This window comes from Polyodon spathula, chromosome 13, assembly GCF_017654505.1.
Source record: "Polyodon spathula isolate WHYD16114869_AA chromosome 13, ASM1765450v1, whole genome shotgun sequence".
Lineage (NCBI taxonomy): Eukaryota > Metazoa > Chordata > Actinopteri > Acipenseriformes > Polyodontidae > Polyodon > Polyodon spathula.
In genome coordinates this window covers 30,570,687-30,598,173 of record NC_054546.1, presented here as the reverse complement: position 1 = coordinate 30,598,173, position 27,487 = coordinate 30,570,687, and the positions used below count along the sequence as shown (strand labels likewise).

Here is a 27,487-nt window from a genome sequence, read left to right as displayed (position 1 = left end):
ACGGTTCAGGGTATGTCACTATACATCAGAGTAGTGGATATGCAGGCAGAGTCACGTCAAACCAAGAACCAAGGCTGAATATATTATTATTTTAATTTTGAAGACATTTATATTTAAAGCGAGCTTTCATGAAAGTACAGCATGCCCCTAGTGAGTTAGAGAGGGGATACTAACTGCCAGTGGATTGATCACAACTGAGAATTGAGGATATTGTAGTTGATAAATTGTAATTGTGGGGGAGGGATAGCACACAACAAAGATCAGCGGCCTGGCATCCATTGCATTCAGGGGCACCTCTCTTGTAGTCATATTTATATTAGCCTCGTTAGCATACACAGGCTTGGATTAGACAGTCACAAAGGTAAATCATGATTGTCTGACTTAATTGAATAAGGCAATTACCCATGAGTGGGTATAATTGTATAATAATAAACTGAAAAAATGCAAGTACATTAACTATACTGTAGTTACACTGTACTTTCACTTTTGTTTAATGTTTTAATATGTGTACTTACAACAAAATGATGTGATTGGGAAAATAGCTTTATGACGTGCATGTTGTATGGTGCTACAGAATCTTTCCAGTCACGGCATTGTGTGCTAAGTGCATGCAGTAAATATTAGTAATTTGTAGCTACAGTGTAACTACATGTAGTTATTGTTTTAGTATTTCGAAGTGAGTCCACATGTTCGTGTATTAAGTATTTATTTCAGTATATTCTTATGCCACACGTTTAAAATCAGTTGTAACCAAGAACTGGTATTACTGAACATCTTATTTTCACCATTTAAAATTTAAATTTAACAGAGGGAACAACACACATTCATTCAGATATATTTTCTGCACTACACTACATAATAATATGTCTTCATTGTAATGCATATATTTTTACAAAATAAAATGGAAAAAAATAAAAAAAATCATTTTAACTATTTTATTTAATTCCCCTCACACAGAAAGCTATGTAAACAGTGTTGTGAGATTGTCTCGTTATCGTTATTCAGGATATAGTTTAACACTGAGGGACATTCCACATTGACTGAAAGTGCAGCATTGAAATTGAATGCTTTTGGCTGTTACTATGTATGGATATGGTGTGAGGAGTCTTTATGTGAGCAATGATGGAGATTATATATATATATATATATATATATATATAGCTTTTACATTTAGTCAGCTTTAGAAAGATCCCAGAAGGAAGCTGAATCTCAAAAATTAGCCCACTCTAGTCATACAGCCTCCTTTGTAGCTCAAGCCACAGAATTCATTAAGATGTCACCCATTTCTAACTCTTCACAGAGCTTGAATCGAGGTTAGGATACCCCTTCTAACCTCTAAGATCTTGATAATGAACAGAGTTAAGGACAGGGAATTGCTTGATTGAGTTATTGCACACACGCTTTCAGGGAAATTAATAGCAATGTTACAAATTATTAGAAAAGCATGTACAACCTGTGAACAGATGTCATTTTATATATTTAATAGTAGTTCCTGAGGACAGTCATCTTTTTTATATGGCCAAAAATTTTAATATATCATGTTAGATTTAGAAATGTAAAATTTTTCCATTTTTGTATATGGAAAACTACAAAGCATTATGTACTTCAATATGTTAATGTAACATTATTCAACACGTTTAATTCAGCTTTATAGTTTATTATACAGAGTGATGTAAACTTTTGGCCAGAGCTATAATATTACTGTGACGGGGTGCACACCCCTTTATTAATGTATATATTATGTTGTTGTTATTATTGTTTATTTCTGTTTATATATATATACACACACACACACACACACACACACACACACACACACACACACATATATATAGTTTGTTTTGGATCGGCAGGGAGGAGGTTCAATTCTTCCCTGCCAGAATGTGACAAGAGCATTAATTAGGTAATTGTTAATTATTGATTAATTGGTCTCCAGCCACATACTATAAACGCCAGGAGAAATCCTTTCTGTGGAGAGTGAGAGAGGGGGAGAGTGAGATAGATAGTGAGAGAGTGGGAGAGTGGAAAAGTGAGATAGTGGGAAAGTAGGAGTATTTGGAGACTGTTTGGAGAAGAAAAGACAAACAAATGCTACTGGTGTATTTTTTTGTAGTTGTTTTGTTTATTGTGTTTATTTTTGTTGGTTTATTTTGGCCCTTGTGACTTTTTGTTTTGTATTTAATTTAATAAATACAAGCGCAGTTTTGGCCTGCACTACTTGTGTTTCTGAATACTTCTTCCAGGTCTGGCATCACCACATGAGCCGACCTGTCACAATTACATTAATAGTGTACTGTATGTAGTGTGTCTTTATTATTTTGTGAAGTTTAGGTGAGAGGAACTCAAAACGAAGCGGAGAGGTTCTGACTGCCTAAACTGTGGGAAATTATGACTCTGGGTGACATCTCTTATACAATAAAAGACACCCTAAACATGAATTATTAGGTCTGTAGAATTGTGCTAATGCTCAGTGATGGCAGATCATGTGGAGAGTTCAGTGCACCTTCCGGTATTCTCTGCTTCACCACCTTCTCTGCTTCAATTTGGGGTTCTCTCCATTTGCTGATGTTTGTTGTTCTGCCTATACAAAGCCCTGAAACATTCCTTTCACCTGACCAAGGCATTTCATGGTGTCCAATAACAACATCCCAGTGAACGAGGAGTAACCAAAATATTCTTAGTACTGCTATGGATCTTAAATTAAATTCACTTTAGATTAAAATACATGCATTGCCTCATAACTCCATTATAATAACTGGGTTATCCCTGCTCTTACAAGATCAATAATAATAATAATAAGTTACACAGTTATTATAATCCAATAACACGGTTATGTATTTAACACTTTTTCTTAGTTTTCTAAGTGTATTATCCCAAACATTATGAATTCCCCCAATGTGGGTATTTGTTACATAACACATGACAGGTCACGAAAAAGTTAGGGGTGCAATTCTCAGAATCTCGGGTTTAGGAACTGTGGAGAATATATTTATTTATCATAACTAAGTTAATTACTAGCTTTAAGTTAAAAAAGCATATTAAAACAAGTTATGTAAGCATGATACAGGTATAGAAATATTGTTGTACATTTTGAAATATGAGATCTTGTATGTCATATATAGTATAGGTTAATATCTGCATAGCTATACAATATGCAACATACAGTACAAATGTACAGTCTCATGTTGTGAAATGATATTGCCTGCATGTTACACAAATAGCAGGATTAATATCTTATGCAGAAAGCCGTTACTACACCAATACACAAAAGCTTGATCATCAAAAAGTCTGGATCTTGACAGGAGTCTGATACAGAATGCCCCATGACTACTTTAAACTTATTTTGTTCAGCACTACTTTTCACAAGTTGAAACATGAAGTTCTTGGAAAGGTATATATGAACGTATTGATCTGCAGTTGCTTATCAGTATCCTTGATGATAGCTGCACTAAATCAAGGTGTGCCTTTTACACTAAAACACTTTTTGATTTTGTCAAATACACAAAGTTGTACCTAGGGACCAGCTCCTGCAAAGAATCAATTCAGTAATCTTGTGATGTACAAAACAATGAGCATGACAGCATTCCAAAGTATTAAATCACCAGACCAGAGAGAAATGAAAAAATAAAACATGTAAAGTGACAATTAGTGGAGAAGCACTTTTTGATAACATGTGTATTACATAAAGCTGAATTACTGTCTTATGAAAAAAAAAAGAAACAGTTTGACTTTTACTTGCCTAAAGGCTTTTTACTTTAAGCACTTTGTCTGTTCAAGCAACATCTTGTACACAATTATATTTCTAAAGGAAATAATGGATGGCTTATAAACCTTCCATCAGCAAGACTGAAAAACGTATTAAATTGAGTTGGGGGCCCTGATGGTTATCATTTTGTTAACAATAGCCATAAAACCTCTACATTATTCCCACTGCTTGCTCTTTTTCCCCACTATTACTGTACAAAACATAAAATAATCATACACATTCCTACACTGTGGTAATGCTTAATGGTCTGTTATAAATAACAATGAATCTATCAGATTGTCATTTACTACTGCTACAACCACCACCACTAGGGTATCACCAAATACACAACCATTCAATGAGTCAAACTGAAAGTGACAGCAGACCTTAAAAATTGGTAGTCAACTAATTGCACGTCACGTGATTTATAAGTAATTGGAGTGGGTGCTTTCAGGTTATTATTCATTAACATTTAAATTACATTTTAAAATCCCTCCAAGCAGTTTGTGCACAAACAGCAAAGGGAGACTAGTTGACCTATTGAGCATTTTTTTTTTTTTTTTACCTCAACTATTTAACTCTACCCCTAACTACAACCACTACATATTGCGATCTTGAGATGGAATTATATGTACAGCAGGGTATGCATATAATTGTAAATGATATGAGGTATGTCTCTAGTTTCAATGGCTTTTCACATTCATTTTTTCATTGTTGTAGCAATTTCTTGAGTGTGAATACATTTGTTCTTCCTCAAATACAAATAAGTTGAAATCAGTACTTCATTTTGAGATGCTGAATTTGCTGTGGGTTTGTTGAACACTCTTGTGTTTATTAACTACAGGTGGCATGCACAGTCTTATTTTCTTACAGGGATCACGGAAGAACAAAATACCAGTGCTGTAAACTCATATAGTTTACTATGACTACTACGTCTACTACTACTACTGCTACTACTACCAATAATAATAATAATAATAATAATAATAATAATAATAATAATAAATATGCAATTAGATATGCTATATTATAAAATATGTAGCTAAACCATTATAAGAAGCTGCCCACTGATAATGAATGTGTTATAACTGTTATTCTTTGCTATTAATCATCAGCACAATTATAGATCTTTCATGGATGCTTAGAGGGTGACCAAAACAACTACTACCCTGTATCATTACATTTACTCAATAATGTTGCAGTTAGTGACAACCTTATGCTGCAGTCATTCCAGATATGCATCTCTTATCAACAGACTGGAAAGGTTTATTGAATGAATGTGTTCATTGCAAAGACATTCCAATCAAGCTTCCGTTTAATGTCTCTTGTTATCTTCATAAGAAAAGAAAACCAAGGCGCTGTCTCTTATGATAGCAATTTCTATCCACAAGCAAAGTAAAGCTGTATGTTAATAAGCAACATTAGTAACACCTGTATTCAAATGCAAATGAGTGTATATTCCAATTAGCATGACAAGAATCTTTCAGGTAGTAATTTAAATCCCAAGAAAGTGGAAATATTGCCTGCAGTAGCTGCTCACACGGTAGAGTGAATATACAGTAGCGTTCAGAATTACTGGGACTTGTTTTATAAACTCATTTCACCTCAGGGAATGAGTTTCTGCATGTAACAGGGGAGATGTGCGTTGACTCATCTGGCACATTCATAGTGCTGCAGGAAGAAGCCAGCAGCCTTACAATATTTTCCTATCGTCATGGCAGGGACACAGAGAGGTGGGAGAGAGGGTGTGTGGCTCTCCCTCTCTCTGAGAGCCTTGGAGGATTGCTGGCCCGACAAAGATTATGCTCTGTGTTCCCTCGGGCTGCCCCTTTAAGACTAAATGAGCCAGCTGGTAGAAGCTGGGCTGCTCAACCAAGCATGGCTGGCAAAACAAAAACAAATAAACTAAACTGAGAGCCATTAATAGGTTGAAAAGAGAAAGAGTGTGGAGACAGGGGAATCTCTGGGCAGACCCCGAACGTGTATAGGTGGAGGGAACATAATAGTGTAGGATGGAGACCAGGGCTGTGCGGACAGCGATGGTTGGGGTGACACTGCCGAGTGCAGCACTTTTGTTTTGTAGTTTTATTACTGTGTTTTATTTTCCCTTTTTCTTTCGCCTTTTGTTTTCATTATTATTTCTGCACTTGCATGTGCACTGGACCCGTACTTGGATTGGTAAACCCATGGTCCTGTTTACTGTTGACAGTATCCAGGCCACGGACAGCAGCACTCTCTGCGCGCTAAAATAAATGATTGCACTGAGAAAATAAAACCGGACACCTGGGCGGTGTTTCCAAATACACCCTTCTGTTTCCTGTGTCAGTGAATACCCACACCCTTCCACACTGCAATTGTGATTTGCCAAGGCAGGTATAGCATTCTTGGGCAGTAATCACTGCAGAAACTATTTTTTGTGTAAAAAGCAGAACAAATATCCCACCTAGTCATTTTACATTGGTAGTCAATGAGTAACATTTGGGGTGCCACTCCACTTGTGGGGTGTGTTGCTTATTCAAGTCTTTATTGTTGTTGACCAAGAAGCTTAGTAAACATGGCTTTGACTGAGAGCAATAAACACCCCATCTCTAGTCATTCGTCATTCCTATAAACTGAGTAACATTTTGCAGTACCATTGCTTTTTGTGGTACGTGTGATATGATTTGCTCATTAAAATAATGTACATATATTTGAAGAACACTTGAAGACATTGATAAAGACCTCTAGCAGAAATGTTTGTCACTGAATTTGAGTTTCTTTCAGTATTTCTAACTTCAACTCTCTTGATTATTTAATAGTTATGGATTATATTTGAAGAGCAGATGATTCCCTTGCAATTCAAATGACAACCATTACCAAATGGGAAGAGCCTCTCTGACCGGCAATCTCTAAGCAAATATACAAAAGCTGCCCTATCAGGGCTCTGCTGTGAGGGGGAAGTCCCGCCCACCTCCTGTTGAAGAGGGACTTCCTCACAGTAGCACATCACCATTTTCTCTCTCATCTCTCTGAGACAGGTCAGATTGCTTTTGCTTTCTTGAACTGAAATTGGCTGATTTGTTGGTTTTATCTGCAAATTAAAAACTAATTTTCCATGGTAAAATTGAGCTTTGATCGTCTCTAAGAGTGCTCTTGCTTATTCTTGCGTCAGTTTTTTCTAACTAGAGCTGGTTTCGACCCCTTTTAAGGGATTAGCGAGTGGCCATTGCTCTTTCACTACACAAGGCCTCGTGTAGTTGTTACACCGTGTGAGAGCTGTTGTGGTGCTGTAAGGAGACCCAGCGGGCTCGCGGCGTCGTCCTCTATGCCGATTTAATTGGCCACAGCGACCAAAAAAAACCAAAACAAAAAAAACAGCTTGGGCGTAGTGCCCCTCTCAATCCTCGGGCTTTCCTAGCGCGGCTGCACTTGCCCTCGGCGAATACGCTGATTGAATCGGCTGCATACCCCGCCATCGACCACAGATTTTTCCCGTTGATCGCGAGGTTGAGAAAACAGTGCCTACCCGGTTCCGATTGACTCAGTACCGGTGTAAACATCTTCAGCGCCGCCTACAGCTCGGCAGCGACTGTGCCTATCATCGGCACCGACCTTGGAACAGGTCCACTCGGCACCGACTGTCTCGGCATCGACAGCGCTTTTCTCGGTGCCGGAAAGGGCACCGATTGATTCTGCACCAGCGAACCTCATCGAGGCCATCTACAGCCCAGCTCCAACCACGCTGCACGTCGGCATTGACCTCAGCGCTGATTGACTCGGCACCGACCTCCTGGCGCAGACAGCGTTCTTTTCGATGCCGATCCCGGTACCGATTGATTCGGCACTGGGGAATAGCTTCGAGGCCGTCTACAGACCAGCACCGACCGTGCGCATCTCAATGTCGACCTTGGCGCTGACAGCGCTTGCCTCGACGCCGATCCAGGTACCAACTGATTCAGCACCGGTGAACAAAAAAACGTGTCTGCAGCTTGCTCATTGAGCAGAGTAGTTTAAAAAAACAACAAAAAAACAACAACTGCAAACATGTCAGTGCAGTCGACTGGGTGTGACTGGTGCTCAGCTAAGCTACCCAGGCAGGACGGACATCAATTAAGCGCCAGGTGCCTAGGGCCAGAACATGCGACCAAGACACTGGCAGGTGAGCTGGACTGCTCTCCATGTCGGACATTCTCAAGGAGAACTAAGCGATGGAGAGCAGCCTTATCCCCAGCAGAGTCTCTCTCCTCCAACCAGGGGAGAATGAGATCAGTGGTCCAAGAGCCTCCGCAGGGGTCACCCAGAAACCCCCTGCTACAGTGACCAGAGAGCTCTCTCATGTGGGGTCACACTCCCCTACCCCACCACTGGTAGAGAGGTGAAGACATTTCTCAAGGGAGGCGAGATGTTCACCACCGAGGCGGAACCATTCGAGGGGACACTCAGCAGGGGACAGGCGGTCGCCACGGGTACTGCTTCCCTTCCCCAAGGGACAGGTGGTCACTGCTCAGGCACTGTTCCCCTTCTCCACATAGCTGCAGACGTTCTCCGTCACAGTCGCCTCGAAGGCACCCAAGCTAAACTGAGCGGCACTTAATGGAGCTGGCAGAGACTGTAAGGGCTCAGCAGACCTTGCTGGAGACCCTTTTGAAATCTCAGGGCAGGCTAACCCCTACCAAGGGCAGCCCCAGAACCCACAGTCTTGTTCCCAATCCTCTCTGCCTAGACCCCCTAGCCCAGGCAAGCTGTCCTTCTCCGTGTCCAGATCAGACGTCTCGGACACAGCCACCTCCATCGGGCAGGCCAGGGTGGGAGGCTGCTTAACGCCCTTGCCACATGTGTCGCAGAGGGCAGAGTTCCAAGCCCTAATGCAGCTGCAGCCTCGCACATTCCATGGCCGGCAGAATAAGAGGGAAAGGGGAACCGCTTCCGCCAACAGACAGGGCACCCACAGCATGCCCTCCCCCTTTGCTAGGACTTCCTGGTACTGGTGCGCTCCTCCTGGAGCAATCCAGTGTCTGCACCCTTAGCCTCCAGAACAGCTGAGTCTCTGCTTCTTACTGCAGGAGCCCAAGAAGCAGGCCTAGGCGTATTCCCCACTAATGGGGACATGGTCACGGTTTTGGTGCAAGGTTCTACCTTCACCAAGGGGGATACGGACCCAACCTGTCCGTCTAAACCTTGCAGAACGACAGATGCGATGCTCAAAAAAGTTTACGCATCGGCAGCGCTGTCGGCCCAAGCAGCAAATGCCGAATAATTTACGATTATACTGTATTTACAGTATAATCGTAAATCTCGAAAAACTACTCACTTCTAAATCTTTTGTAGACATTTTTGTATTACTTTAGTATAAATACATGTTAATTTAGATTCATATGTTGTTTTTTTCTGACTTTATGTGAACGAAAAGACACACATTTGCCCGTTTTCCCATTGGAAATAGTGATATTTTGAAATATCACTGTCCTGGTCACAAAAGCAAAGTTTGTGGGGAATAGTAGCCATTTTCTATACTTTTGAGGCATAAGCAATTAGGAAATAACACTTACTACCCAGGAACAAAAATTATGTTACATAGTGTAATTTGGAGTACATAGCTTTGAGACTTGAGCCCTTGTACCAGGGGTCGTCAATTCGGCCAGTGGACAGGTACTATCTGGCCCGCGGAGGCCTCTATGGCAGGGCTGTCTCAAGGGTGAAACTTCATTGTAATATTGTTGTAAGGGGGCTGTCATGGGGGATTCCCCATATGATCTTCATATGCAGAAGCGGCGGGACAAACACAACAAACTGTATACTGTACGTATAATGTTTCCTGTGCAGTCCGCTGATGTGAGTGGGTGTGTGATGTGAGTCGGTTCGGCTGGCTAATGCATGTTTTGCATGTATATGTGTCTGAATGCCAGTGGATATCAATGGGCCAATGAGTGATGAGTGGGCGGAGTCAGGGCCCATAAAAGAGAGAGAGAGAGAGAGAGAGAGAGAGAGAGAGAGAGAGAGAGAGAGAGAGAGAGAGAGAGAGAAAATGAAAAATGATAAAAATTAAAAAATGATAAATGATAAAAATAAAAAGGCAGTTGTACTGCTTTCGCTGCATTCTGTTGTCTGTCTCTTCATTGACCGCCAGAACCACCACACATAGTCAACCGCTACAATATATTTCTTGCCACTAAGCAGAAAATTATGTGTTTTGCAATTTTGATTCGAAAGTGCTTGCTGATTATGGGATAAATACATATGCATATCAAGTTTTGCATACAACGACATATTGCATTACACTTGCAAAAACATTAAAAAGTAAATTCAAAAGTGGCACACATTTTTATTTTAAATGCTTCATTGCCTCGCTATGGTATTGGAATCCTCATACATGGGAACGAAGAACAACACCAGACCAAATTAAAAAGTAGCACACATTTTTACTTTAAATTCTTGATTGCGTTTTGTTTATTGAGTTTCATTTATGCCTGACTATAGCATGAAACCCTCATGCACAGAAACGCAGAATAACTTTTTTTTTTTGAGTAGCATACATTTTTATTTTAAATGCTTCATTGCATTTTAACAAATTCAATGAGAACAATTGGGCTTTCCTGTTGCGATCAGGCGTGAGTGTGACAGACTTGACAGCGATAATAGGCAGTCTTACAAAAATGTACCTGACCTTCATTATTTTGTTGAAATACCAAATCGTACAATGTGTCACTCAAAACCACTTGACAAATGTAGGAGGCAGCTGACATTCTGAGTTACAACATACCGGAATGTTAAAGTAAACTAATTCACTTAGAAGGGCACAACATCACAATTGCTACTTTATTCCTTTTTGATTTGTTTTCAACCAGCTGCAGCTTTTTTTTTTTTTTATTGATGAGCTGGTTGCCTGTGAAACAATTTAATCTGCCTGGTTGGATTGGGGATGTAAGTGGCCCGCTTTTCGGCTGCCCGCAGGTCATTTGGCCCACCATGAAATTTAATTGCCGACCCCTACCTTATACAGTAGTCTAATGGGAATGGGTAAATATAACTTGCGTTGATGGTGAAAAGTACGTAACAACTCCAGCATGAAGGACACAAGAGGTGGATTTTAAATCTCAAGAATGTAAAAAAAAATAATATATAGGCAGAACATGAGGGCTGTACAGTAAGAAAACATTGGAGGTCAATGAATTTGATTTAAAAAGAGCAGGCAGGGCTGGGGTTAATTCATTTCAAATTCCTTTTTAAAATAAATTCTCAATTCCAATTCCTTTGAAGGAATTGGAATTAGAATAGATATTTTAGGAAGCATAATAATTGTTGTGATTGTTCAACTGCTTTCATTTTAAGCCAATTTAATTGACTAACTGTGACTTCAGTTTAAACAATGTGTTACCACCCGCTTTGTGCTTTCATGCGATTTGATTCTCTTAATGCTAATTGGGACATATGCAAATTTCAGCACTACAAGAGTCAATCAAATCTTGTGAAAGTACCAAGCAGGCGGAGCTCATTTGCTTACAAACTCCACATAGCCAGTTAAATATTTAGCTAAATGTTAAATCTAGTTAAGAGATGTAATATTTACTTAAATATTAGGCTACTTGTTAAATCTTGTAATTAGATTTATAAATTAGATCTGAATGTACACATTAAAAAAAAAAAAAAAAAAATATATATATATATATATATATATATATATATATATATATATATATATATATATATATATATATTCACAACATGTATACATATGGGGAAAAAAGATTTAAGTTAAATCTGGGAAAATATTAAAATAGTAACGCTTTTTTTTTTTTTTTAAAGCATGGCACCCCATAGTTGACTGCTAGGAAATAAACATGAAATACTAGTCTCCAAGTGACCCCACTGGTGGAAATGCAATTCAGACAGATTACAGTGCTACCGGCTATAAACCCACCTATTATAGTACAGAATCGGTTAAACATGGTCAGGTCATGACTCCCATTTCCCCCATAATACAATTTGATTCACAAATATTGGGCGAACCTTCCAGATATACAGAACGAAGCATGGCAGACAGCAAAAAACAAAAATCTTTCTCAGTTAAAATGAAACTCAATGTGGTGGATAGAGTATGAAAAGGTGAAAAGATATAAATCTTGCATAATCTACATTGCATGGATGACTAAAAGACAAAGAACAACAAAGAGGTTTTCGTGATAAAACTGATTCCAAAGAAGACAGGGATGGCGACAGAGTGGTGACGTCAGACCAGAAGCAGGAAGAATAACAGACAAAGCACTGCCAGGCAAAAAGTCGCGACGTGCAAAGTTTTTATTTTTAAATACAAAAATAATTAAAATATTTTAACAAAAGAAACACACTTGCTCACCGAGTGAAATAAATATTAAATTAAAACAATTCTTGAACAAGAACACCGGTCAGGATGGGCAATCGCTTTCACTGACCCTGTATTTAGTTTAGTTTTTAAACTGCTCTCGCTCTGTTCTCTCCTCTGAACACCCACCCGAGTGCAGAGAGCTGCAGGCTTTTATTTACTATGGCCGAGGGGTTAACTAGCTATCAGTTATCTATAATCCCTCGGTCACATTCCGCACAGGTTTTTAATGGTTTTTCATCCACGCTGCAAAACAATACAAAAACAAAACAAACACACGGCTACACCCTCACAGACATTTTTAAATAAATACAAATAAACACGAACATGACTTTTGTCGTCATTTAAATACATAATAAATCATAATAATACAAAACAAATATATTTTGCCCTGTCCTCTTCTCCTAGTCCTGTTACAGGGCTGCTCTTGGAAAAAAATGCGCTGCTCTAAACAGTAAGACAAGCTGCTGTGTGAATGTGCTGCTGTGAGAGTGCAAGACAGTTTGCTGTTTTTGCCGTGGCCCAGCCTAACAGGGGCTGGAAATAATCGTCCCAATAAACTGTGGATTCAAGTACCAGAAAATGGAATGTGTCTCCTTCCTTCATTTTCCACTGTAAGCTACAATATTAATTTGGCTCGTGGGCATTGTAAATCATTTTGGGAACAAAAATGCCAATATTCGTTATAAGGTGAAACACAAATAACGCGGTCACCTATTTATGGACCCCGACAACCGCATTATAAGGGAGTAGCACTGTATTTGATACACAAAATGCATGCTTGAAAATTAATTCAAACAAAATGAATGAATTTATACTCCAATGAATTAAAAAGACTTATGTAGACAAAAACATGAATGCATAATGAACGCCTGCTCACGTTTTGATAAATTGTTTTTAATAGTTAAAATCATACCAAACCAGTGTCTTTGGAGGTAAACTGGCAAAGCAGGATTCATTCTTGGACCACTATAATGCCAATTTTAAATAGCTACTGGAAGCTGTTTCCATGACAACAGTCACAATGTGCCTAGATGATTCTATTCAGAGTTATTATATCGACTCGCTTCCCAAGTCTTGCAATCTTAAATCATAAACCTGGAACATTGTTTATTAGATAAGTGGACTACGTGCCAAGTCATAGGTCTATCATATCAGAATGAAAAACAGGGCCCATCTGACTTCTTCATAAGGTCACGTATTGTGCTGAACAATTAATCTGGTCTTTGAATGAGTGCAGCTTGGCTTTTGGTCCAATCCTTCAATAAAATGTGATTAATAAATCAATCCCTGTGCTAAGGAAAGAGAGTAATTGATGAAGATTGGTTAATTATTTTTTTCTGCCAGCACTGGATTTAATTGGCAATCAAATCTATAGCTTGATCAATAACAAAGTCCCAATGAAACTTATTTGAAGGCAAAATAGATGTTGCTTGACTTGTATTCAACTGTGAGTCGCCATTAATCACCTTCACTATCTAGTCTATTGAACTTTGCCTACCTACAGCAAAGCAAAGACACCAACTGGCTACCTGAAACTAATCAACTATAATTGTTCTATCATACAAGCTACCTTTAAGCATGTCCTAAAGACAAGTCTGTTATTTTCCCTTTGTATTAGTTTAATTGGCAATATACATATATACAATAGAACTCTAGGGATTTAGAATGTTTACCCTGCTACATTTTATATTTCATGCTATAGGTCAACATCCTGTGCTATAGGTCAAATTCAATAACTCTAATTAACATTAAGATATTTGCCTACAAAGCCATTCTGGGTAATATTTTTAACTGGATGATGCCTTTGTGATGTGGATGTTTATTTGTCTTTTGGAGAGGTCTTTACTCGTAAAGGAGATTCGTGGTAAAATTAACAAAAACATAAGAATTTCTCATAAGAATTTCTTGGTTATCACTCTGTGAATTCTCACATTTATATACAGCATGCTTTTTATAACATAATAAAAAGTATATATTTTTTTCTCTGCATTTTCCTATGAAGAACATGACTAGGCATTGTCTGCTCAAGAGGATTCATGACTGCACTATCAATGTGGTCATTTTGTTTGGTTTGCTGAATAAACATGACAACTGTTGTATCTGCAGTCACCATGGGGCTGCCACAGCAAATGAACCTGCAATCTCTCTTTAACTTTAAATAAATAAAGCATTCTGAGCACATATATGTTTTTGAGTATCTAGCCACAGTATTAATTCTTTAAAGCAGTTACACATTCCCCTTGCCTTTCTGATGATGTTTACATTCATTACGAGGTCTGTTGCTCCACCATTACTGAATTTTAATATCAATATCATTATCTGTGCCTGTGGAATCCTAGTTGCTGGTGTACTGTAACTAACATGGGCTTGTACATTTCCACAACACACTGGTACATAAATAGAGCAGCCACATTGTGACAGAGAGCAAATTAATCCTAGTCAACCATCTCCCTCCGAACCTGTGAGGGCGCTGTTTGGCAGGAACAGAGTGCCCCGGACTAGATGGTTTGATAGTTTATTCCAGGGTCAGTCAGGCATCCAAAAAAGGGGTGAAGCCACAAAAGTAGAAGTCAGTGCCTTGGGGTAGGCGATGTGTCAGTCATGGATTGGAGGAGACGTTATTGCACTCACTACCAAAGAGGACGTGATGGAAGGTATATCAGGGAATTTGGTGGAGCGATCTGTTCCTTGTGTTATGGTTACGTATCGACCTGCAAGGAGTACTGTGTAAAAAAACATACGTTTTTGTGTGTGTTATTTGCCAGTCTTGTAACCTGTGTTGTTTGTCATTTGTACATGGCTAACTAATCCAGGAGCTGTCGCTAAAAGCCAGAACCCACCCTGGATCACTCCACACCATTGTTGTCACGAAGAAACTGTATTGAATCACCACTTGCACTTGAAGCACTCACTGTTGGACTTGTTTCAGGACTGAACCCTGCGACAAACCTGAGCGATACACATCATTGTGTAGAGCCAGGTATTATTATTATTTATCAGGCAAATAAGAGCAGCTTTTTCACTGTAGCTGCTCATTCCTGAGCACCACATCACCACTGCAAAAAGCCTCAGCAGTACACCACAGGCAGTTAATATGTCATTTTATTACTTATACTATAACAAAACACTGTTACTAGTAGATTGCTCCCAAAAGACAATTTTTGCCTTGGTTTAATCCAAAAGTACAGCTGTCACTAGCTAAAACAAGACTGGTTCAAATGATGATAATTTGCTGTCTGCTCGAAGCTGCCATTTTCTATTTTTGCTCTATGTGAGATTCTGTCAATTTTTTTTTTCAGCCCATTTATATGGTTAATTCTAGTGAAGCTGATTTAGCAATGGGGTCTTTATACAATGATGCCCACACATGCCATGGCTGTAGAAAATCAATCATTTCCTGTCGGAATGCAATTACTAGATAATTTTATACTTACTTAACTGACTTTCTATATATATATATATATATATATATATATATATATATATATATATATATATATATATATATATAGTTTTATCATTAGTCCAAAAAAATCAACACAAATGTTATGGATAAGTAGCATCAAATGTCATTTCTCTTACTGCTACGTGGTGTTTGTAATCATTAGCAGATGTCCTGGGTTCTACTGATCCAATACTAAATACGAAGTTATCACTCCAATAATGTGACAATGTGACCTTTCAACTCTGCCAGCCCCGCTTACTCTGCATTCATATACACAGCGAGTATGTGGGGCTAGTAGAGTCTAGTAAATGAAGACATTTGAAATAACTTATTTTTTAAGTACAGAAAAGTCTGGATCGTAAGTACTGACAACCATTCCTTGTATGTTTTTTTTTTTTTCATGCTACTCAGCTGAATTATACTGAAGGTACACATAGTTCCAGGATACCTGACAAAACCAAATGTAATAAAACGCTTTTATACCTGCTACAGATAGAAAATGAATTGATCTTGCTGTGTGGATAAAGATGAGCCCTGCATGACATTTGAAAGCTACCGTATGTTAATTATTATACAACATCTGTGGCATAAAAGCTTGGTTTATAACAAAGAAACAGAAGGTGGTTACACAGTAGGGCAACACTTGTCCCTGCATTGTTCCCATTTTGCATCATACTATAATGATATTGTTTATTCTCAAACTTGTACAACTGTAATCCATACAAAAGCCATAAAATAGTACTGTAAAATAAGTACATAAGACACTAAGGGCCCTATTTTTGTACATGACTCAGGGGTTCAAACGTCTTTTAAGTCGTTTAGACCGGTGACTTGTGGATATCCAATTTTTGAACGTGTAAATTTAGGTGCTTCCAGGGATTTAGTCGGTTAAAGTCGACCGTCTATTTTAAGTCATTCAGGGCTAAATTTACGTGAAATTTTCTGAAGCATTTACGCATCTATTGTTAGGCTTTTACGACTTTCTGAGCTACACCTGCTACTACTTAACTACAGTAACTTTAGTCGATACTGTTTAAAAGATAAAAAATTCAGTACCATTTTGAAAGCGAGAATGGCTGAATTGTTTTTAAGTGGTTCCATGCAGGCAGAGAAGAGAATAATGGGGATGGGGAGGTATCCTTTTGCTAGATTATACAGACCCCATATTAGTTTTATGGATTTAAGAGATGATCAGATTTTTTTTTGACTAAATACACAAACAATATTGGATTTATGTGAGGAGTTATTGACGATTTGGAGAACTCCGCAATGTGCAGCTTTGATGTTCCTGTTTCAGTAAAAATAACCACTCCCCTAAAGTCCTATGGGAGACTTTCAGAGAATGGAGGATATTTTATGCCAAAATGAAAAATATAGAAATAAATAAAGAAATGTCTATATATGTACTTACTTATTTTGTAATTTATTTATTTTTCATTTCGGCATAAAATATCCTCCATATCAAAGATCCATCAGAGACAGCGCTGGTATAAGTCAGTCTAGCTTGTCCAAAATAGTGGTGGAAGTGACTGCGTGTGAACAAATGTAATATGCTTTCTGAAAACTACACAGTTGTCACAATAATAATTGTATACAATTGCGGTGATTCAACACGTTATCCCATGCTCTTTTTTGTATGGTCATGGGATCTGTTGACATTTGCCTTGCCGGAAGGTTTTATATAAATGAAGAAAGAAAAATAAGTTTTTCTGTTCTTCTTTATTTTCTCCAAAACCGGAGAGGCAGACTCATCAGGTGTATCAGTGTTTGTAGCCATTTGTGGTAAATAACACCTCGTGTCTTTTTAATGTTTTTTTTTTTTGTTGTTGTGTTTTTTAAAATCAGAAACACAAATGACCATTACAAATGCCTAAACAACTAAATGTAGGTGATTCTGAGCTCCTTGCTCATTACCATCTTAATTGATATTCTGCCTAGTCAATGAGCATGTTAGTAACTACAGGTTTCAAAAATCACACCTACATTGATACGTCTAAATCCAATGTTACCTGTAGCAGGGAATTTAGTCATCTTGACGAGTATAAGTGATTTAGATGCTTAAACCCCTATGTGACAGGGGAGATCTGTGTTGACTATCGTGCGCATGCGTGATCCTGCTGAGGCGGTCAGAAGCCTTGTTTGGTCCGCCTATCAATCATGGTGATGACACAAAGAGGTTGAGCGAGGGTGTGTCATGTAAACCTTGTTGATTGGTTGAGGGGCTGGTCTTGGAGGAGGGGGGGGGGGGGGGGGGGGGTGGTAAAAATGATGCTCTCCTGATCCCTTGCTACCTCCTTTCAAGTCTACACCCCCTTTCAAAATTTTCACCTTTTGTTGCCTTATAGTCGGGAATTAATATGCATTAAAATAGTTTTTTTTTTCATTTATCTACACATCCTACAACCCAACATCCGAGTAAAAAAGATATTTTAGAAATTTTTTAAAAATTTATTAAAAATATAAACTGAAATAGCTTGGCTGGATAAGTGTCTACCCCACTTCTAAAAGCAATCCTAAATTAGCTCAGGTGTAACCAGTCACCTTAAAAATCACACACCAAGTTAAGAGGCCTCCACCTGTGTTAAAATTTAGTGATTCACATGATTTCAGGATAAATTCAACCATTCCTGTAGGTTCTTTCTGCTGGGTAGTGCAATTCAAAGCAAAGACTCAACCATGAGCACCAAGGCGCTTTCAAAAGAACTCCAGGACAAAGTTGTTGAAAGGCACAGATCAGGAGATGGGTTTAAAAAAAATATCAAAGGCCTTGAATATCCCTTGGAGCATGGTCAAGACAATTATTAAGAAGTGGAAGGTGTATGGCACCATCAAGACCCTGCCTGGATCAGGCCGTCCTTCCAAACTGGATGACCGAGCAAGAAGGAGACTGATCAGAGTGGCTACCAAGAGGCCAATGGCAACTTTACAAGAGCTACAGGCTTTTACGGCCAAGACTGGTCAAAGTGTGCAGGTGACAACAATAACCCAAGCACTCCACAAATCGGGCCTGTATGGTAGGGTGGCAAGAAGGAAGCTTGAAGCCTTCTTCACCCACTTTGAATCCTGTTTGAAGTATTAAAAAAAAAAAAAAAAAAAAAAACAGCATCATGTTATGGGGTTGTTTCTCATTGGCAGGGACTGGGGAACTTGTCAGGATAGAAGGGAAAATGAATGGAGCAAAGTAAAGAGAAGTCCTTGAGAAGAACCTGCTGCCCTCTGTAAGAAAGCTGAACTGGGACAGAAGTTCACCTTTCAGCATGACAATGACCCAAAGCACACAGCCAAAGCTACACTGGAGTGGTTAAGGAACAAAAAGATAAATGTCCTTGAGTGCCCAGTCAGAGTGCCGACCTAAATCCAATCAAAAATGTGTGGTATGACTTGAAGATTGCTGTCCATCAAAGCTCCCCAAGGAACTTGACCGAGCTTGAACAGTTTTGTAGAGAAGAATGGTCAAATATTGCCAAATCTAGGTGTACAAAGTTGCTAGAGACCTATCCCAACAGACTCATAGCTGTAATTGCTGCCAAAGGTGCTTCCACTAAGTATTAACTCAGGGGAGTGGAGACTTATCCAATTATGATCTTTCAGTTTTGTATTTTTAATATATAATTTTCTTCTCAATAAAAACTTTTTTTCTCTTAGAAGCGTGGAGTATTGCATGCAGATAAGTGGAAAAGATCATCATTTAAATACCTGAAACTCTGAGGCATTGACACAACAAAATGTGAACAAAGTTCAATATGGTGTAGGCTTTCTATAGGCACTGTATGTTTTGTTCCCTTCTTGGTTGCTTTTTAGTCTTGATTGAATCAAACAGTACACACAAGTGTTGGCATACTGTAAGAGAACACTATGAACTAGGAGGCTCTATGGATGAATAATGCAACCTTTTATCTCCAGGTCACCAGTACTAAGTCCTTCATCTATTTTGGCAATTTCTCAAAAATGCCAGAGATTTGGTGGTCTCTCAAGGGCACTGATTAAGAAGAATGAAGAAAGAGACCCTGTTATTCAATATGATTTTAACCAGGGGTGTCTGTACGGCAATATTATATATACTTTTAACTGTTCAGTTTACTGTGGAACTCTGTACTAAAAGTCCTTGATTTTGAATGGTTGAATAACAACTTGAAATGCACTCCATCTCCTGGATTTAATGCAGAAACGCATCAGCAAAGCACATTCTTGCTGTTGACTTTGTACACTTATGGCCAAAAGTTTTGCATAATAAAACTTCAACAAGTAGTGAAAATGGAAAAAAATGGAAAAAATTGGATACAAAATAAAGGAATTATGGCTATATATACAAAAGAGACCAAAAGCAACCAAAAAAAAAAAAAAAAAAAAAAAAACATGATTCATTGAAAATGTGCAAAAAAACCCCCAAAAGAAATAAAAAGAAACAAAACCCCATTCAAATTATTCATCCCAGGCACCCTGATTAAGCAGGACTGTCACTCACAGTGTCTGAGTAAAAACATTTAAAGGGCCAGGTCGACCGGCAGAATATTTAACACTGGGAGGTCCCTATTAAACGAAATGCTTCCCTATTCTTTAGTAGACAATTCCATTGAGCCTGGAAAGAATTTCATAAAATATTGTAAACTTGGTTGCTTTTCTGCAAGGAGAATCTGCCCCAAGCAAGCGCATTGAGGTTCTGTGTGTTATTCTTCCATGTCACTTCTTTTGTTTTGGCCTCTTAGTCAAGAGCTGGGAAGCCGAAACGGGAGTCGACCGCTTAGAGCCTGGAGGAAGGGCTGCCCTCAAACACGGATTCACGGATGCTCTGGGGGACGGCCCGTGTCTCAGCTGCTCATTTTCATTAATTTCTCAAAATTTGGGGGGTAGGTGGCAGTGCACCACTGTGGGGTGTGTTAATCATTTATTATTATTTTCCATTCATGGTTTGGTGGCCTCGTCTTTTTGGTGGGAGGTGGCCTATAGTCACTTCCTGTCTGCCGCACTGGAATGCATGTAACCGATCATGTTTTTCCAGCAGGCCTTGTGCAGGTAGCCGTCGAGCACCCACGGAAGAGACCTCCGGCCAAATTTATCTTTCACGGGCCCTGAGCGCCCATCACAGTCACCGGGCCCTGTGGCAAAGTACCCGCCCCTGTGTGTATTTTGTGTTGTGTGTTAATGTTGGTGTATAGTCATTGGTACACGGGATATAAACGGGTCTGTGTAACACGAGTGTATAAAATGTATATTTGTATTTAGGCACGAGGATTGCACAGCACTTCACGTGCAAGTAAAATGTAATAATATGTGAGCACGGGGAATTGCACTTTATTAATTCACGTGCAGTTGTACCGCGACTCCAATTGAATGATTGATTAGCAATCGAGTCACGGTACAGCTGCATAAAAGCTGCATGTTTTCACCCACTCGGGGTTGGGTGTTCGGTGAGTGGAGAACGGGATCGGAGACGGAGGTAATAAATAATAAAATAATAACGTAAAATTAAAATATCTGCTCACCGTGTTTTGTGTAGTGTTAGTCCGTTTTGTTTGTCTCTTTTGTTTTGGTGTGCCGTGTCCTGTGTTTTTGTGTTTGTAACAACTGTTTATTTTCTGGCTGTCTGTTCATTTATTAAATGCTGAGCAAAACCATTCGCTCAGCTCCACCAAACTCCACCTCTCTCTGTTGTTTATTTCCTGTTTCTGATCTGACGTCACCCACTGTAGCCGTCTCAATTTTTTATTTTTAATTTTAGGTTATTAAAACAATGCAGAATTAATTATGTTACCCTCTATTCCTCCAGCAAGGGAGCTGCTCTGATTGTCAGATAATAATGGTTTTAGGAAAGGTGGTACAGTAGGTTTTCTTTTATGCCTTATACCAATGTTAATACATTAAGGAAGCACAGCTGTTTAGTGACAGCATTTATAACTATCCTTTATATAATATATTGGTCATCATGATTTATTTGAAGGGGCACACTTTTCTATTTATGACTGACTGACTGAACTCCACTCAGACCTGGGCTCAATGAATTGCAACTGCAGATAAACGTTGGCACACCTGTGTAATTGCATTTGTAATTGTAATTACCATACCAGTGATCAACTGCAGTTAAATTACACATCTTTCCAAGCTTAATCATTCACAGCACCATGTTGTGTTTTACATTGGACGAACATTCTTCACGTATTTTCAAACCACTTTTAGTGACCCCATTTGTTTGGAAAAATGGTATAAAGTGTGTTTCAGTATTTGTACCTGTGATTACTGCTTGGGTAAATAAACAGAGTACACATGTTAATGTGTGGAGCCATTTATGTAACTTTTTAGTGTAACTGTAATTACAATTGCTGCAGCATAATTGTAACTAATTGTAATTTAATAAAATTGTACTTGTAATTTCAGCAAGCAATTATACTGTAATTGTAAACCCTCAGGTCTGATTACAGTGCTTGTCTTCACCATTGCTGTTAAATCTCCAAGCAACTTCACAAGCACCCTGTACACACTATGCGCAGGATGACAAATCCCAGAAGGTTGTGAAGAATTAATTTTTACAAAGAGCAATAACTCCAAACAAGATTGAATACGCATTCAGAAAGTCATGCTTAGTGGAGAGCCTGCAGCTAAGCAAGTGAAAAATAAGAGCAAAATCGCAGCCCATTATATAGCTTTTATTCTGTAAACAATATGAATTACCGACAGATTTCTAACTGAATGCATTTATGATGCACAAATATGCAATTCTCAGTCTGCTACTACAAACCCTGGAGACTCATCATAATGTTCTATATTAATAACTCCTTGGTGACAGCCATCTTCTGCAATTTACACTCCTGTGCACTCATAAACAGGACCTGGTGGTTCAGGTAGTTTAGATTCCCTCAGTAGATCCCCCAAAGTACCACATGAACAGCATGTTAAAGTCTCAATACTAAGTGTAGCAGGGAGGGGTCTGGGCATGAACCTGTGACCCTGTGCACTGTAAGTGAAAGTTGTAACCATGATCCAAAAGAGCCAGGCTCCTCTGCTTTCGTGATTTTAGAGCTGTTAACCTCATCTCATTTCACTGACAGACTATGTAATGGCAGTGCTTTACACAACACTGCCAGCTACATAAGGCAAACTCACAGCCACTTAAATAAATAAATACATATGTTATGAAGCTATATACCCTTAAAGGTTTACTATTTGACCTTTATTCATAGGTCTATGCCATAGAGAGGTGCTTGTACAACTAGACATTCCATACAGTGGGTACTAATGCAAGAGCATTTTTGTAACAATATATCAAAAAGTTTCCTCAAGGTCAAAACAAAAAGCAGGGAGCAGCTTTTTTGTAGGTCTCTGTTCATTGTAAGGGTGGCAATACACCATGCCAGTCACTAATAGAATACCTTGCACTTGATAATGGATTTTTCACCAACTCCTTTGAAAGAACACATTGGCAATAATATCACACTCCTAGAGGTTTAATTCCATCTACATATCGCACCCCAGATCAAGACTGCAATACACACCCAAGGGAAAGACTGCCACATTTTTATACATGTCACACCCTACTTGCTAATGTAAAGAATCTACAGACATCAGAGTTCTGAATAGAATCTCAAAATCCAATGCACTGGGTGACAGTGGAGGTTTATTTATTGCATCTCAGAGCTGTAACTGCCTCCCAGTGCAACACTGACATACACAAATTGTGTTCTAAGAGACTAAGAGACTCATTAAAGACACAGATTGCTACAGCAGAGATGTTTTTCATAACCTTGGTACACAAAGGTGAGGATCTGGTGAAAATTTTTGCCATACGTATCCAAAGCTGTTACAAGCTACACAGAGCTGCATCCATCACGTTCTTTGGGAAATGCAGAAAACAGCTATATTTGGGGAGTTTTTAACTTTTAACATCCTCCCTGGTGAAGATTTTCTTCTGATAGTAGACTCTTTCATGGCTACGCTGATAGCTAGTGGACTAAACACAAATCTTAAATGTATATAAATACAAAACTGTAGATTCTGCTGCTTAAAGCAAAAAATACATATGTTTTGACCAACAGGAGTACTGTAATGTAATACCAAACTTGATTTCATTATAGCTGGATCTGTAGATTAATACATTCCCTATAGAATTACAGTACAAAGTATTACAGGGGGTACACTGACGTTTATATTAGAACTGCTGCTAAATCACAAGAGCCATTAAAATTGATTAATGAAAACTCTCAGACAGGAACCTCCTGTCTATCAAATCACTGTATGTGATTTTTCATGCATATTGCATTACCTTATCTTGCCAGTAGGATTCAGTGTTCTCTGGTATCAGCACACGACACAACCCTGCCCTATTACATTGGCAATGCGGTTTCAAAATACCAACATTCAAATGACAGTAATCCCACATTGTTACAATTCACTAGGGATAGCCTGCCAGCTTACCATTGCATATTAGTGCCTTTTACCAAATCCTGTTTCAGGATTTAAAAATGGCTTGAGACTCACTTGAAAGAAACACTCAAATGATGGCCTTACCATTGTCTGTTGCCATGAAGATGGCAGTGTAGGTGTTGTCCTTGACGTAGGTAGACTCGCGGTCCAAGATGGCGGTCGTGTTAACGGTTCCTTTGACAGGGTGAACGTTGAGCCAGCCTGCTGGGTCCTTCAGCATTGCGAACCTATGAGAAGAAAAAAAAAAGATAAAGAAAGAACTACATTACATAAAAGACATTTTAAGCTCGTTATTATGCAAATTATATTATATATCAACACTGTTGTGGAAACATTAATTGCAACTGGGAGGTTGTCATTTTCTCATGCATGCTCACCATGGAGATAAACCAAAACGAAAAACAATAAAATAATAATTGAATCTTCTCTTACTGTAATTAATGGACTCCTATCACAGTCGCTCAATATTGTATTTGTGATGTTCTGGCAGGATGATTGCATTTTATTAAAATATGTTTCTTTTTTTTTTTTTTTTTTTCTATCCAGGTTAGAGTTTATAGGTGTAACAGTTGTCATTAGTATCAGTACATCCCCTCATATTAATCCCTTTATCACAAGCCCATTATGTTTAATACATTTACTGAGATGTTTCTAGGATTAAATAACACACATAAGACTTAAGAAACTGACTACAATACAATTAAGGGTTATTAAACAATATAATACAACCGCCCACATTTTAAGGACAAGAAGCGCCCACGTACACACATTCCATTCCTATATGCCATTTTTTATTCTTCTCATTTTTTTCTCTCCAAAGAACATTTAAACAGGCTGAGCTTGATGAATATATTCAGCATAGTGTAACCTCTTTCAAGTTGTACTTTGCATTTAAATTATTTCATTATGAACAGAGTCTCAATGACACAGCATATTTGAATTATGGCAGCAGTCATCATATACAGATCTAACCCTGTCCTGTATTAATTTAAAATCATATACCCTATTTTTTATTTGGTGCTGGAACCAATAAAATGTTATCAGGGACTAATGTGATTTTATGCATTTCCTCTTTGCAGGCTGCCCACATTCCATGGTAGTATTATAGTATAGTATAGTATAGTATAGTATAGTATAGTATAGTATAGTATAGTATAGTATAGTGTTGAGCATGCCAGTCAGAAAGCTGTCCAGAGACAGGATTGAAGACATTTGAAACGCTCATTGAAAGGTTTGCCATTTCATTTAGAAATTTTCTTTTAGTACAGGCTTGGAAACTGTATCTGGCAAGCAGCCTCTTATTTGGCCCATCAGGCTGCCTTTTCTTACAGTGATAGGCTTTAGTTGCTACAGTAGCTAATACTGCTGGTGTCTGACAGTCTGCTGAGCTGAATGATTTATATTACGCTGTGGCAGCAGCAGGTTCAAACAGAGGTTTCTGATTCATCCGAAACAAATAAAACAATAACAACTGATATAGATGGCATCATCCGTCTAGCTATAGTGTATCACTTTGCGCCCTTGTGTGTCAGTCAGAGTGTGTTTATGTTCGTTCAAATAGCTAGCCTGCATGAAACCAATTGAGATAACCTAACCTTGAGTTCAATATGCACATTGCAATCATACAAGCCATTTATATTACTCTCATTTTGCGATGATCTTGGCGGATACATTACTGTACAACGAGAGAACCTGTTTTTTTTTGGTATCCTTATATGTTGTCAGTTTTTAAAATTCTTATAAAGGTTTGTGTGCTTACAATAGTTATGCACTCCCATGTAGCTATCGTGAAGGTGTTATGAATGCTACAATGTCCAATTCAAATAAAGCATTACAGCAAAGAGTTTAACAATTGTATGCATCGAGAAAGTTGCTGTTTACTTAAACTGTTGATTTTTCACTGATTGGTTCCTTCAAATGTCTCCTTAGCACTCCAATGCAATCTAGTACTAAAGCTGTCAACCAGTCTGTGCGATCTACAGTACCTCTTAAAACTGCGAGTAACAATAATTTGTATTCATGCTATGGCAAGGGTAAGAACGCACACCTTTGCTTTAAACTCCCCTTATCTGTTCAGCACACACTACAAGACAAAAAGCTACAAGAGACACAGAAAAAATCAAGAAAAAGAGCAAAAAGATAAGTCATTTTTCTGAGTCTGTTTTGTATTCCCATGCTCTATCTGTCCTCTCATTTTTACCTGCTAAACAGTGTATCATTGTGTCACTGTCACTGCATAACTAGGTCAGGTTAACAGCAGGCTTGATGAGATGGACTGGAGCTGTCAGCCCTCTCCTTTAGGACCTTGGTGCACACAAGTGAGCAGTATTGCTGAGACAGTGAGGAAGGTGCTCCCTTTAGGATTGCTTAGCTGATGTCTCAGTGAGATCTTGGTAGGCTGCCATGAGAAGTGCAGTTTGTGCCACTCTTTAAAGGGGGATATGTCATTTTTATAGTGGTACTTTTTGCTATCTTGATCATCACACCTTGGGGCTTCCAAAAAAGATAGAGGAAAAAAGTATACAGCTTCAAAAGCCATTACATTTTGTCTGTTCCTCATTTCTCTTGCCCTGTTTGCAATTATTTTGAGCTTGGTTCACATTTTCTCTGTTGCCAGCTTTCATCTTAATTCACTAAGCACCCTGGAATGAACCTATTGTTTTTGACTTCCTCCTCTCAAATAAAACTCTGATGGTTTCACGTGCTCTATCATGTAGTATAGTTATTATTTGTAATAGTTTTAAATGATATTGTAACAGGGAATGATCTGTGCTGACTCTGCTGGCGTGTTCACCGTAAGCAGGAAGAGGGCATCAGTCGTCCAACAACTGCCTGTGAGTCATGGCAGTGACACGGGGAGGTGGGAAAGTGGGTGTGTGGACTTTCCCCCTCTCTGAATGGCTGAGAGGCGCGTCTTGGGAGATTGTTAGCCCTATAAATTAACGCTCTGTTGTTTCCTCAGCTCTGCCCTTTTAAACGCGTAGAGTGTGCGGAAACGCTGGTCCACAACCGAACGGAATGGAATGGAATGGAATGGAGGTTCAGAGCGAGACAGTGAGGGAGGGGAACCCTTGGGCAGATCCCTGCATAAGGATAGAGCAGGCTAGGTAGCCGGCAGCGTAGGACGGTGATCCGGGTCGCACGGGCAGCGGCGACCGGGATATTGCTGCGGAGTGCAGCACCTTTTCTTTGCAGTTTTGTTACTGTTTTATTTTTCCTGTTTCTTTGTGCCTTCGATTTTTGTAGTATTGTTTTGAAGCACCTGCGAGTGCGCCTGAACTGTTTACCCTTGCTTGGTATTCCCGTGGTTCTGTTTACCATAGTTGGTAAGCAGACCACGGACCAACAGCGCCCTCTGCGGGCTAAAGAAACCCAACGCGCCCCTGAAATAAAACTGGGCACCTGTGTGGTGTTTTCAATTACACCTGTCTGTCTTCTGGTCAGTGAATTACCCACACCCCTTCCACAGTTATATATATATATATATATATATATATATATATATATATATATATATATATATAATATATAAATAATATAT

General features: G+C 38.8%; 1 protein-coding gene across 1 annotated transcript in view; it reads right to left on the bottom strand.

Annotated features, from left to right (window-relative positions):
* LOC121325542 (cadherin-13-like) overlaps positions 1–27,487 on the bottom strand; it is a 356,087-nt gene that overhangs the window by 20,005 nt on the left and 308,595 nt on the right. The window contains exon 11 of the mRNA XM_041268193.1: positions 24,031–24,173. Coding sequence (XP_041124127.1) covers positions 24,031–24,173 — 143 coding nt within the window. The remainder of the gene's footprint in view (positions 1–24,030; positions 24,174–27,487) is intronic.